Source organism: Marmota monax, unplaced genomic scaffold (genome assembly GCF_021218885.2).
Source record: "Marmota monax isolate L192 unplaced genomic scaffold, Marmota_monax_Labrador192_F-V1.1 WCK01_AAM20220418_F8-fsc00079, whole genome shotgun sequence".
In the NCBI taxonomy this organism is placed as follows: Eukaryota; Metazoa; Chordata; class Mammalia; order Rodentia; family Sciuridae; genus Marmota; species Marmota monax.
This window is the reverse complement of record NW_026694099.1, coordinates 314,358-329,398: the sequence shown is the minus strand read 5'-3', so window position 1 is coordinate 329,398 and position 15,041 is coordinate 314,358. Positions and strand designations below refer to the sequence as shown.

General features: G+C 38.0%; 1 pseudogene and 1 gene segment (V, D, J or C); both read right to left on the bottom strand.

Annotated features, from left to right (window-relative positions):
- Nucleotides 1-4,948: 4,948 nt before the first annotated feature.
- LOC124107284 (T cell receptor alpha variable 23/delta variable 6-like) lies at nt 4,949-5,668 on the bottom strand (annotated as a pseudogene).
- A 4,627-nt stretch (nt 5,669-10,295) lies between these two features.
- On the bottom strand, nt 10,296-11,153 carry LOC124107283 (T cell receptor alpha variable 22-like). The segment is given in 2 exon segments: nt 10,296-10,735; nt 10,921-11,153. Coding segments are annotated over 2 exon segments (492 nt in total).
- Nucleotides 11,154-15,041: the final 3,888 nt, after the last annotated feature.

Genomic DNA, 15,041 nt, shown 5'->3' with positions numbered 1-15,041 from the left:
GTTTCAACAGTGAAAACTTTCAAAATTGTTAATTGTACAAATGATGTCCAAAACAAAAACCTCTTCCTCTTTGAACATGGAATGAATGAAGACTCTCTTCCACTTTATGTTGAAAATTTATCTGGTGAAGGAGTTTATGCCAAACTCTCAAATTCCAAAGAGAATTTTTTGGTTTGACTGTTTCACAAAGAACACTAAATGAAAATACTTGAATTATTCCATAGTCGTCTGTCCTCAGCCTCTCCCTGGTTCCTTTATAAAGTTCCCAAACTCATATATTATTAAGGTTCCTAGATCTTCCCAATTCTCCCCACCACTCACATCTTTGATAATGCCTCAGCTCTGATACTGACCACAAATTCTAACCTTGGCATTGCATCCCTTTTTATTCCTCTATATTTTAGCCCAGGGAAAGCTCTTCGAAAAAGACAAAAACTACTACTACCCCAATTTTTATCCTATGTAAAAGAACTTAAAGCAAACTTTGAGATCCAAGAGGAGCTTATAGCCTGACAAATTGTGGGCATATGACTCACTGATTTGATTTCTTTCTCTTTCTTCTTGTATATTGAGAAAGTATGTGCTGTGTACTAGGGAAGGGAGCCTCTGAGTTGTTTGTTTCAGGTGGAGCGTATTTGTATTCATAAGAAAAGGAAGAGATTTTTTCCAATGGAATTTCTATTGGCATTTATGTTGCCTACTGGGAATATGCCTGGCAAAGGTGTAGATGATAAAGTTTCTATTCTCTGTTCTGTGGACTGGCAGAGATGTGAAAATTGAAGTTGTTGCTGTCTATTTAAAAAATTTTTTAAAAGTGTATTATGTAATTTTCATTGCAAAAGTACAGAAAATTAAGTAACAGACATCTTTGATCCCAGAAATGAGAATAGATGTATTTAATTTTGCTGTTTTAAATGAGCTCTCTTGCTTTCTCTCTTTACCACTTTCTCCCCTTTTCTTTCCCTCACACCTTACAGGGAGAGCAAAAATAGTTACCTCTGTTCTTCATTTTCTCTTTGAAAAGTAGTAACCACTATTGGGAAGATTCCATGCATGCTTTTTAAAAATTTCATTCTTATAGGTATGTATCAATGAGCAATATATTATATATTTTATTTACATTTTGAGGTGTCATGCAGTATGTATCAATCTGACATTTTCTGTTTGCATTCAGCATTTTAAGATTCCTCCAAGAAAACGTGTATAATCACTTGTTGGCTTGTAATAACTGCTTATTTCCATCATATGAATAAACTACTACTCTTTAATTCCATTATTCATTTATTATATTTACTGCTTTTAAGTGGCACTGCAGCAAGCAACCTTGCAAATGCCTCCCATCTCACATTTTTTAATTTCTTTAATATTGAAATCAGAAATTAGAATTGTTGGGTTTTAAGATATGTTTTAAACTAGCTTAGGCACATTGTTCTCCTAAATGGTTGTATAAATTATTCTCTGTGTAGTTATTTTTCTGTATCTGAAAGAGTATAAACACCATCTCTGATTAATTTTTCCACACGATGTTGTCAGCCATTAAACATTTTGTGGATCTCAAAACATGAAATAGAATTTTCTTTTCATTTATTTCCTCAATTACTGTGGAGGTTGATGTTTTATGTGTTTACTGAAAACTCCTATTTCCTTTTCTTTGAATTGTCTTTTATATGATGACCTGTTTTTATTTTTTGGTTTTAAAATTTTATTCATAGTAAGTAGCTCCTTATCTAAACTTCTTGTCTAATTCTTAGTTTTATAGATCCATCATAATTTGTGTCTAGTTTTAAGCTTTTTAATGGGGCACACATGCAGATTAAAATTGTTTCATCTTCTAATAATTCTCTTGGATATTAAAATTTCTAATAATCAAATAATTTCAGTGGTTTTAAATTTATTTAGTGTTTCTATTTTTTCTTGAGTTACTTTTTACAGTATATATTTTTCTATCAAATTGTGTCTTAGGAGTTTTAAAATTCACTACTGAAATTATACATAACTTTCTCTTAATAAATTTTTAATTTCTAGTTATGTCAATTTTTAATATTTCCTATTATAGTTTTTATTAATTTTTGATGGTTTCTATATCAAACAATTTAACTTCGTGGCTTAAAACCACATAATTTATTTTTTTACAATTCTAAAGGTCATAAATCCAAAATCAGTTTTAGTAAGCTATAATCAAGATGCCAATGGGTCTGCTTCCTTCCGAAGGTTGTAAGGAAAAAATCTTCTTTCTTGCATTTAGAGTTTTGAGGCTCTTCTCATTTCCACATCTCACCACTTTTTAAAAAGTTGTCATTCTACTGGCTTCCTCAAATAAGAGTCCCTTCCTCAAATAAGAATCTTGGGCCACGGGGTAATCCAGGGTAATCTCACAATCTCAAGATTTCTAAATTAATTTTATCTACCAAGTCCCTTTAGCCATATGCTATTTTGACTTGTGTTCCCCTATAATTCAGATGTTGAAGTCCTAATATATATGACTTTGGAACATGATCTTATTTGGAAATATTGGAAAGGTCACAGATGGAGTTAGTCAAGATGAGTTCATGCTGGGATAGGATAAGTCCCTAGTCCAATATAACTGGGGTCTTAATTAAAAAAAAAAAGTCACTTGAAGAGACAAGGACACACATAGGTTGAAGATAATGGGAGGAGACAAAGAGAGATAACTATCTAAAGACTAGGGAATGTTTGAGAGGGGTTAAACCAGATGTTCCCTAGAGCCTTTGGAAGGGGCATAGACCTCTGACACTGGGCCACAGGTCAAATAATAAATTTCTGCTGTTCCAAGCCATCCAGTCTGTGGTATTTTGTTATAGAAGCCCTAGAAAACTAATACTCCATGTAAGATAGTACGTTCACAGACTCTGGGGATTATGACATGAACTGCTTAGGGGCCAATATTCAGCTTACCACAAGGTTCAACTATTTTATGTTTTCCATTATCAGTATTACTAAGTATTTTTATTTCTTCAAAAATATTCAGCATTGAATTTTCCTTTTTGTTTCTTTGTTTTTATTACCTATTTGATTAATTTCTAAATTCACATTTGTTTTTATTGAAGTATAATTTAGAAATAAATTGAGTAATAAGTGAAATAAGTGGGTAATAAGTATATGGTTAGAGGAATTTTGAAAAGTGTGAACAGCCTTGAAAAACACCCCTATCAAGAAGCAAAATATTTATTTCATTCCATCAAGATCCCTTGTGCCCAAACTGAACAATTCCTAACCCACAGATGTCACCCCTGCTCTGCTTTGTTTCTTTTTGGGTTAGTTTACACATTTTAGAATGTCACAAAAATGGAACTACACAGTATACCCTTCTGTGTCCAACAGTTTTTCTAGAGGTAATGTGATTAAAGTTTATTCATGATGTTACATTTATCAGTGGTTCAGTATATTTTATAGTTGACTAATATTCCATTGAATGTATATAGCACAACATACTTAATCTCTTATTTGTGGGCTTTATCTCTACTTTATTGCTATTATGAATAAAGTTACTATAAACATGCTTATGAAAGTCTTTTGTGGACACATGTTTGCATTTCCCTTGAGAAATGCCTAAAAGTAGAGTCTTTGGGTCATGATAGATGTATGTTTGATTTCATAATTATCTGCCCAAATCATTTCCCAACTTACAATCTAACCAGCAATGTTTGAGAATCTGGTAATTTTACATTTTTACTTTTAAAAATAATATTAGATTGGGCTGGGGATGTGGCTCAAGCAATAGCACGCTCACCTGGCATGCGTGCGGCCCGGATTCAGTCCTCAGCACCACATACAAACAAAGATGTTGTGTCCGCCAAAAACTAAAAAATAAATATTAAAAAATTCTCTCTCTCTCGCTCTCGCTCTCTCTTTAAAATAATAATAATAATGTTAGATTCATATAGAAGCTTAAAAAACTGTGCAGAGTACCCTTGCACATCCGGCTTTCTTCAATGGTAATATATTACATAACCATAGTTATGCACCATTACTTTACATATCATTATCAAAACTGCAAAATTAATATCAATGTAAAAGTAGTTACTAAACTACAGATATTACACTTGCCAGTTTTTATATGCACTTTTTTCCTTTGGTATATAATTCTATGAAAATCTGTCATGTGTATAGGTATGTGTAATCACCCACAATTAGGACACAGAACTGCCTATGACTCCCCAAAAGCCCCCTGTGACACTCTTCCCACCCATAACCCTTGGGAACTATTGACACTTTCCACAGTCTTATAATGTTGTCATTTTCAGAATGTTATGTAAGTGGAATATATATAATGTGACTTCTGAGATTGACTTTTTTTTTTTCACTCAGCATAATACTCTTGAGTTTCATCCAAGTTGTTGCAAGCATAACAGTCCATTCCTTCTTATTCATGGACGTATTCCATTGTCTGGCTGCACCACAACATAAGTATCTACAGGCCCAATGAATTATAAACCTTTTGAGATGTGTCCTATTTTAACTGTTTAAAGTTAAAATAGTTTATTTCATTGTATTATTGTTTAGTATTCCATTATAGAAATAAATCATGATTTGATTGGCTTTTAACTGGTTATTGAGTTGTTTAAGTGTTTACCAGTTTGGAGTTCTTAAGAAGTCCCCAAACAAATGTCCTCATGTGGATATGTCTTGATTTCTCTTGAACAAATACATAGAAGTGGGATTTCTGGTTAAACATTAAGGGTAATATTTAAGAAACTGCTAAATGACTTTCAAATGAGGTTGTACAAATTTGCATTTCACCGGAAATGAGTAAAAGCCCCAGTTGACCCATAATTGAATGGATGTTTATAACAACCTCAAACACTTTAACTATTATGAATTTCTTTTTGCAAGTTGGTTACTCATTAAACTAAGTTTCTTTTATTTACTTTAACAACCCACGCTTCCATGTACCTGCACTAGTGAATCCATACATTTACTCCATCACCTATCTGTGCAAGTGAAAGCCAGTCTGTGTTTCTGTCAGTCTAAGGCCTGCAGCAGGGCTTTGCTGGGGCCTCAAGCTGCAGGTTTGAGTTCAGGCTGCAGGTGCCTGGAGAGCACTGTGCTGCTGCTGCACAGAAGTAGGTGGCTGAGTCTCCAGGTTGAGAGTCCGTGATGAGCAAGGAGATATGTTTAGCACTTTTGTTGAAGAAAACTGTGAATCTTCCAAATTCTTCTTTTATCCTAACTGAACTGATGGCTACCAATAATGCTGGGTCTTTACCAGGGAACTGCTGGTACCATCGGAAGTAGTCAAATAAACTGTTCTCATAATCACAGTCCAGCACTGAAATGCCTCCTTCCTGGACAGTCAGAGATTGAGGACTTTGCTTCACTTGCTGCTGGTCACTTTTTCCCTTCTGTTGGCCACTCACCCCTGCTTGGAAAGATGACAAAAAGTCATTAGGCCAACAAATTTATATTTCCCTCCTACGCTTCTACCTGCAAGATTTGTCTGTGTCTCAATTTTCCATTTCCCCATATTAATCACATGAACTGGGGCTTTTCCTCCACAACTCACAAGTGAGGTGAAGGCCTAGGATTAAAAGTGATGCTCCCAGGATCTTGTCCATTCCTCCAGGAGCCACAGCCCAGTGAGAACCCAGCTGGTCTTCTAGGCTCCCCAGACAGCTGAGCTTCACTCTAAGTTTGCGAGTACTGCAATTCTATCAACAGGCTCCACCTTTGCACAAGTAATTTTGCTGAGAACTTTTTGACAAGGAAGTACTTCCTGTTTTGTCCAAATTTAGAATTGTTGAAAATACACTTAGGGGGAATCAAAAATCCCCTCCTTACACATGGATTAGGATCAGTTTAAAATTCCTCTCTGCTAATCCCCTTCTACCTTTACTTCATTTCCCCTGGAATATTAAAAATCACACACTAGGATTGTTTGGCTTGTCAGTAGAAATCATTTTATTTTACCATGGTGGAAGACAGGGACTCCTATGAAGCCACAATATCAGCATGAATAGGGACATTTTGTTTTTATTTTAGGTATTAATAAAGTTTATTAAGGAAACACATGGGCATAGTATCTCATTAAGCTAAAGTCATGGATCAGAGAGAATATATGAGAATATAAGAGAATATATGAGATTCATAGAGAATATATGATCCCTTTGTCCTGAGGGAGCTTAAAGGTGATTACAGTCTTTCAGATGTTTCCAGATTTTACATGAATCTGGGCTATGATAGAAGGTAATTAAATCTATTTCAATTTCCTTGTCTTTCTTGCAAAACATGGTTCAGGTAAATTAGATGCTTCTAAGAATATACCTGAGGAAAACAAATTAGTAGTGCTGAACTCTCTGTTCTGGAGGAGCTCAGATCTTCACATAGATAAGAGGAGATGGCAACACTCTGAAGACAGAGGCTGTGGCCATCCAGCAAAGCAGCATTTTTTGTGGCTCTCACCTTGAGTTTGAATAAACATATAATATTTTCTTCACAGCTTATTCTCATGGGTGAAATAGGACAATATGAAGAATCAGTTTGGTTGTAGGTGTTCACAAGGGAAGCACAGAGGCAGAAATTGAGACTATTCCAAAGCAGCCCCACATGCAGGAACTGTTTGAATTATAAACAATAGAAGTTGAAAGAACATGAGGAGGACATCTGTTTTTCTGAAACATTGAAAGGATTTGTGTTGTATCATATTTAATATCATCTCAAATCCACAGAAGAACAGCATCACAGTCAACAGGAGATTGTGGCCCACATTCCTTAATCTAACATCCTCGGGGATTTTTAAGTTGCTTATTTCATTTTAACATGTTTTCTTTTTCATTTACTCATTTGGACATGTATTCAACGTACCATACTGTCCCCCCATAGAAGATATATTCCAAAACGTCCAGTGAGGGCCTGAAACCTAAAAAGTACCTTACTTACACTATATTTTTTTCCTGTGCATAAATACCTATGCATGTATAAGCTTTCGCCTTTTCAGTAAAGCAAACATACTATGGTTCTCCTTGGCTTATCTAGATTGCCACCCCTACTACTCTTGAACTTTGGGGTCTTTATTAAGTAATATAAGTATTACATGAACACAAGCACTATAATACCTGGACAGTCAATCTGATAACAGAGATGGCTACAAATGGGCAGGTGGCATGCGCAGTGTGAGTGTGTTGACAAAGGAATGATTCAAGTCCTGGGTGGAAAGGAGCAGAATGCAGGAGATTTCATCAGCCTCCTTGGAACAGTGGTAATTAAAAACCTATGAAAGGCTCATTTCTGAATTTCCCATTTAATGTTTTTAGTCCATGATTGGCTCCAGGGACCTGAAACCCCAGAAAGTGAAACTGAGGATAAGGAGGGACTGCTGACTATTTACTGAAGGCCTAGTAGGTGCCTACTAAATGAACAGTGCTTGCTCCCCAGTCATGAAAAACACAGTCCCAATCTTCAGTCAGCCTGGTATAAATATTCAAGGACAGCAAGGCAAAAACCCACCCCAAAGACCTGAATGTCTAGACAAATGACACAAGAAAGAGTGAGTAATTCTGCTTCTGGACCCAGTCAGAGAAGGGCCCTGACAGAGGAAGATCTTAAACTGGGCCTTAAACCCAGTAAAAAGACTCGATCAGAGAATTCCAGGCATAGGTTAAGTCGGTGTGTCTGGAGATTAGGCTGCGTGTGGGTGAAAATATCATAAACATATTAAAGGAGTTAATACGACCCTGACCTTGAAGGACAAATGTGTCTGCCAAGATATATTACCTACCTAAGTCGTATTTTTTCAACCCTGAGACCAGGATGAACAGATACTACTTGGATAGAAGGATAGATACATAGATACATGTTTGATATCAAAATAAATTGAAGAGGAATAGATAATAACAGATCACGAGATAATAACAGATCACGAGACTTTTACAAGGCTAATCTCTGGCTACCTGAGGAATATGGGTAGGAGAGGCAAATGTTAACCTTCACTAGAGCAGCATTGCCCCTTTGTGGCCGTGTAGGGAGGTCACACTGAACAATTTCCTACAGCCTCTTGAAAATGTCCAGCAGCCCCTCATAAGAGCACTGATGTGAGGGGTTGAACCCATGACTTCTTCGGATGGAAGGACATTTTAGCCTTGGCTGAGTTCACCTGTGAGAGGCAGTCTCAGGAAGATTAGGAGGAATTGGTTGGGCTGCTGGATTCATGGCTATTGTAATGTCAAACATGTACCACACCTGCTCAGGGGTCCCCTCAGAAGCATACATTGGTCCTCAGGTGGAGTCAGTGTCAGACCCGGGTGAGCCCTTCACACTGAAGAGAACATGTCCTTAAATAGCCTCTAGATTAGGCAATTTTTCTACATTTTTTGTCAGCACTGATATAATCATCTTTTTGTTTAGCCAAAATAATGAATGTGTGGTGACATTTACTGTGGTATTCACTTCTCTTTTTCCTGATGCCTAATGGTGTGGAATAAAAGTCAATAAATATATTCTGCAAAGGGTCAAATAGAAAATATTTTCAGCTTTGTGGGTCATTCAGTTGGTTACAACTGAGAGCTCTGCCAAGGCAGAGTAAAAAAAGCCATTAACAACACAGAAACAAATGACTTTGCTTTGTTCCAGTAAAACCTCATAAAAATAGGTGAACCTCTGGAGTTGGCTCAGAGGTCATGTTTTGTTGACCCTGATGTAAAACATCCTTTCATGTGCTCATTGGCTATCGGAATATCTTCTTTTATGCAGTCTGCTCAAAGACCTCCTACTAGGCCCTACGTCTTCATTTCTCTATCTCACTGTGTTGCACAGACTGACCTTGAACTCATGATCCACCTGCCTCAGCTTCAGTTTCTTGAATAGTTGGAATTACAGGTTTGTGCTACTGTGCCCAGCTTTTATCCTTTGGTTTGTGAGCTGTTAAAAAAAAAAAAGAAAGTTTTTGAGATAGGAGAATTTTTATTTTTGCATGATTCAAATTTATAAATAACTAGTTCCATTAAACATGTTTCTGTGTCACTGGATTTAAATTCTAATATGTAAAGTTAGGAAATCCAAAATCAATTTTTTTTTGGCAGTATGAGTACTGTGGTGTGTTAGTTTTCCATTATAATTTTCTGTGTAGGCAGTTTTTTGTTTCTATAACAAAATACCTGTGGTAATAGTCTTAAAGAAAGGAAAGGTTTATTTTGGTTCACAGTTTTGAAGGTTTCAGTTCATGACCAATTAGCCCCATTACTTTGGAGTCTAAAGTAAGGTAATATATTATGGAGGGCACACATGGCAGAGGTTTGTGCTTACTTCCTGGTAGCCTGGAATTAAAGAGAGGAAGAGAAAAGTGGCTCCTTGGAGGGAAGGCCTCTAATGACCTAAGACCTCTTACTAGGCCCTACCTCTTACTATCACCAGGCTGAGGACTAAGTTTTTTTTACACAGGGCCTTTGGTAGACATTTCAGATTCAAACTGCAGTAGATTCAAATAAGTTAAAAGGACCAAAAACACTGTATCATGTAAATAACAACCATAAAAGGGCAGGAGTTACTATACTATTATCAGAAAAAATATACTATAAAACTCCAAATTACCAAAGATAAAAATAGATTATTTATGATAATGAAAGAGTTGATAACATTAGGAAAATATAAGTTATAAATGTATATGTATCTAATGACAGACTCCCCCAAACACGTGAAGCAAAAACTGTCAGAATTGCAGGGAGAAAGAGAGAATTCAACAAGGGTAGTTGAAGATTTCAGTGCCTCAGATTCAGTGATAGATAAGAAAACTGGACAGAATAATTGCAAGGCAATAGAAGACTTGAACAACTCTGTAAAGCAAGTAGATCTGACATATGTCTGCTCAACAAGAGCACACATTCTTCTCAAGCATGCAGGGAACACTCTGCAGGACAGATCAGGTGCTAGGCCACCCAACAAGCCTGGAGAACATGCATGGGACTTAGTCGAGTGGAACATATGCCTTCAGACTCATCCCCACATCCATTTATCATCTAGGAGCACTCAGTGAAGTTTCCCTTTTCTCTGCTGCTCAGGGGAGATGGGCTGCAAGTCCAGTATCTGCCCAGGCCTGTGGTCACACTCTGGTGAGGCAGACCTGGATGTGCCTGACACCAACTAGGCTGCATCATTGCCAATAACATCTTTATCTGAATGATTTTCTCTCCTTTTCATCCTTTCCCTTTGGGAATCCAGCACCCTGTCATTTAATATTTATATCTATCCAGTCCTCTTATTAGCTGCTCTGCTAATTCCAAGTTAGAGATTTATAGTGCAGAAGGTATAGACAGAGAAGGAATGTTAAAACCATATTCCCAGACTTATGAGGCCAAAAATATCTGTGGGTAAAACTCTATCATATCAACATGAGTGATAAAGGTGCAAGTGCTGTCCCAGGGCCTCCTGAGGAGCCTGTGGCTGGGGGAGGGGCCGAGCCGCTGAGGGTTTGTGCAACAGCTGCAGGTGCCTGGGCTGCACTGTGCACCCACCGCACAGAAATAAACCGCAGAGTCGGTGGTCTGGGAAGAGGAAATGTACAAGGAGCTGCGGCGTTCCTTAGAGACTGTCGTGGACGTTAGTCTTCCACTCTGCTTTGTCCCTGAAGGAATGTAAAACAGGTTGATGAGGCGTCCCCCGGGATTTTGGCGAAACCACTGCACATTGTTCGCAGAGGTAGAAAAATTGCACAGCAGAGTGGAACTGGCTCCTTCCTGGAGGATCAGGGCTGGAGGACTCTGCTCCACCTGCATCCCTCTCACACCTGATTAGAAAGAGAAAAACAGTTACAAGTGACAGTCACGGCAAGGCAACATCTACGAAAACACCCCATCCATTATGGAAATTATAGAATGTTTGCAAGACTTGTGAGCTCCTTTTCCTCCCTCTCCTCCATATGCTGCAGCTGCAAAACCCTTGGTTCCCTGAATTCGAAGCAGCCCAACTCACAGCAAAGGTGGGTGCACAAAAGCCCCAGCAGAGCGCCCAGCTGCCTCTTCATGACTTGGCCTGGTTGTAAGACAGGATCCTGGGATGGTGGGTGTCAGGACTTGGCTCTGAAACTGTTTCTGCTCCTGCAACTAATCAGCTCCACCTACAAACCCTGCTCAGACCCAGACACTGCAAGTTCCTTTACAGCCCTCTGTGCCTGAAGCCCCTCTGCCAGCCTAACCCTGGCTGAGAATCTGGGTGGAGCCAGGTGGAGTGAGGGAGACAGGCGAAGATCATTAGTCCATTACCTGAGGGACACTTTCTGATAAGCCTGGAATGGTAAGGAGGGTGCAGGGACCTAGACAAGGAGGGGGAAGGGTTCCTCCAAAGGAAAACTGCCTCATCTGTGCAGTTAGATCCTGGGGAGGATCATAGAACATCCACATAGCTCAACCCAGAAAATAGGTGTATATCCTTCCTAAAGGACACTGACCTGTACATTAATTCAGGTCAAAGTCACTCCAGTCACACAAAGAAGTAAGACTATAAATGCTATCTAGTATATACTTGATGAATTCTTATTATTGGAATACATTAAATATGAGGACTGGGACTCTCCTGGAGTAATCAAGATTTGTTGAAAATATTAGTATAAGAAATTATCCCTTAAGGGGAAAGGGTGTGGGGGAAGGTTGGTGAAGGGGAACTAAATTAGGGCTAGGAGGAGCAAGAAGCTCTTATGTGCTATTGTACTATAGAGTGACTGTAGATAATAACAATGTACTGGACCTTTCAAAAACCAGAAGAAAGGATTTAAAAATTTTCACCATAAAGATACGATAAATTTTTGAGAGAGAGTTATGTTTGACCTGATTTAAATGTTGCAGAGTGTATACTCCTATCAACATATCACATGGACCAGGCGTGGTGGCAAATGCCTGTAATCCCAGAAGCTTGGGAGGCTGAGACAGGAGGATTGCAAGTTCAAAGCCAGCCTCCGCAACTTGGCAAAGCCCTCAGCAGCTTAGCAAGACCCTGTTTCAAAATAAATAAAAATAAATAAATAAATAAATAAAAGGGCTACAGATGTAGCTCAGTGGTTAAGTACCCCTGGATTCATTTCTCAGGCACTCAAAAAAAAAAAAAAAAGAAGAAGAAGAAAAAGAAAAAGATATCACATGGTCCCCCATTAATAGAGTTTTTATGTTTTTATATATCAGTTAAAAATAAATCTAAAAGAAAGATTTAACATGTAAGAAATGACCCAAACAAGTCTGTGAATCACGGGGTGGGGGGTTGATAAGATCAATTCAGATGTCATTTCTACATGCTACCTCGGATGGGAAATATAATTCTCATCCTATACAAATGTCCTGTGGCTCATGCCTTAAGTTCCGTAAATCCCCTTTTCTTTATAATTCCTGTTTCCTATTACATTTAAACTTCTATAATCTCCCTTTTCTTCTTACATTTTCTCTCTTCTAGCTACTAGAAAAGGATAGAAGGAATATTAAATAAAATATTGCACTAAGTGGTTATGAAATAGTTTTGAACCTGTGAAATAAAGTTTGAATTTTTCTTTGCTACCTAAAAATCCTAGGCAATAAAAGTGAAAACTCAGAAAAAAGAGAAAAATCTCCTTTCTATTCTCTGGGATTCTTCTCTTTTTTTTTTCTTTTCTTTCTTTCTTTTCTTTTTCTTTTTTTCTTTTCTTTTTTTTTTTCTTTACACGATCCTCTAAACCGGGAATACTTTTGTAAGATGCACAAATAATGATGCAAATAAATATTATGCTAACAAAGTACATTTAGATAGATGTACACTGTAAAGTTCACAGCTGTAAACTTTAAGGAATTAAGTCAGAAAAGAAGCCCTGAGTCAGTCACTGATCTTGTTTTAGAAGTCAGAGCTATTAATTGAAAGGCATATTCAGCAAAAACCAGCTTTTTTATATGCTAATAATAATGACTTCCTCACATAAATCATTCTGTCCTCTCTTGATTATTACTAGCTCTCATCTCCATGATTAGAGAATTTCTAGAATCATTCAACAATTATTCACTCACTATTAGACCCCTTAGGAGAGTCCCTCAGTTTAAGAAGAGCCTATGGGGTCCTCTGGTTGGCTGAATCCTTAAGGCTATTCCTCCCCAGCCCACTCAGAGAGCTCATCCCAGATGTCTTTCCTCAGGGCTGTACCTGTGGATTAACTTGAAGGCAAGAAGAGTCTGGAGGACAGAAAGTAGCATAATTTGTACTTTAAGTGCCCATAGTGACTTTTATGAATGTAAGTTCTTTTATGTAGTGATATTAAAACCATCCTTTTAATTTATGAGCTTAAAAAAATGAGTTCCTCAGTGTGGTTCAATTTCAGTTTAGCCAATATGTTTAAGAATGTTCTAGATCTGCAGAAATGCAAAATTAATCAGACACTATATCTTCCTTCAGATAGCTTGTAAACAAGACAAACATCTTTATAAATACAATAAAAGCACTTATGGAGATCTTTGGAAAGCTAACCATGTACACATTCTTAAGTCAACTTCACACAGTTTAGCTCTTTGAGGAGGCTTCTTTATCACTGAAGTCAACAGATTGGATAAAATAATCTGGAGAAAATGTAGTTTGGGGGGGGGAAAAGCAATTCTCCTGAGTTTCTGGATTGCTTGAGAGATGAGATTAATGATGGAAAGCAAATCTCTGATTTGCCTTACACTAATTTATACAACCAACCTCAAGCCATCTCAACCCATCATTATGTCAAATGACATGCAGGCAAGTAACTTTCTTAGGTTTATTGAGAATCCTGTAGTGTAATTCCCTGGAGAATCCTGACTCTCTAGGATAAGAATGCTGCCCTTCAGAAATCAGGATCCTTCCTTTTCAATACGGCAAACAACCAGTAAGATCTCTATAGACACTAAGCACTCTATAAGATTTTATTTCTCTGTTCTGTTGGCCTTCAAAGAACAAGCCAAATTCCTGAAATAACGGAGGTTGAGACCCTGGTTCCTTAACCTGCACATCAGGTGGTTTGTATTCAGCTCTGCAGACTCAGGGCACAGAAGTACTCAGTCCTGTTGTTCCAATGATCTGAAGGTTTCCTCAGGTGGAAGGAGTTTTCCCTCTTCCTGAATTCAGCCTCAAAGCCTTGGATGCCTGCAACAAGCAAGCCCTTTTCTGGTATGTACTTCAGGAGGAACTGGAGGCCTCGGCTGGGGTGTTGCTGCACAGAGGGGCTCCTTCAAAGACAGTGACGCAGTGGCAGGCTGGGTCACTGGCTGGAATCCGTGTCCTCCTACAACATCAGTGCTGCGTGTAGAGCTCAGTCAACCCAAGAGTCTTTATTCAGAGTCACACCAAGATAGTGTTCCATCTATGGACAACGGACAGAGTGACAGTCTCTTGTGAACAGGGGCAACTGAAGCGCTGAGTTTATAAAAAGCCCTTGCAAGCAGTGAGGAAGCTTCCTGGGAGATCCTCTGCAACCAAATAGAGTCTGAGGACTGGCAGACTTGGACTCAGGTGGCTCCGAGGGTATGGGCCAAGGACAGGGGATTTAGATTTCTTCTTCGGGTTGTCGAAGGCACTGTTAACAAACCCACCTGCCTCTGGCCTCTGAGATTCTTCATATTGTCCCCATCTGAAAAATGTTCAGCAGAGCTCTTCCTTAAATTGTAGGGAAGGAAGGTGTTTTGAATTTATTCTAATAAAAAGGAAAGGCAGTTTCTATCTAGGCAACAGTGCCCTCCAGGGGTCAAAGAGAACACTAAGGAGAAGTTCACAAGGGTTTTTTTTTTTTTTTTTTTTTTAAAGAAGATTACAAAATTGTCAATTGCAAATGGGCACTAAGGAATTTTTTTAGAATGAAAGATAAAATCAAAACAAATTATAAATTTTGAAACACATATACTAAAAATCATAGAATTCAGAGAATTACATGCTATTTTATTATTTATTTTATTGACATAGTCTATATAGCTTTCATTTCTAAGTTTGTTTGCTCTCCACTATTTTTTTTTTTTTGTACCAGGGATTGAACCAGGGGCTCTCAACCACGGAGTCATATCCTCAGCCCTTTTTATATTTTATTTAGAGACAGGGTCTTGCTAAGTTGCTTAGGGCCTCACTAATTTGCG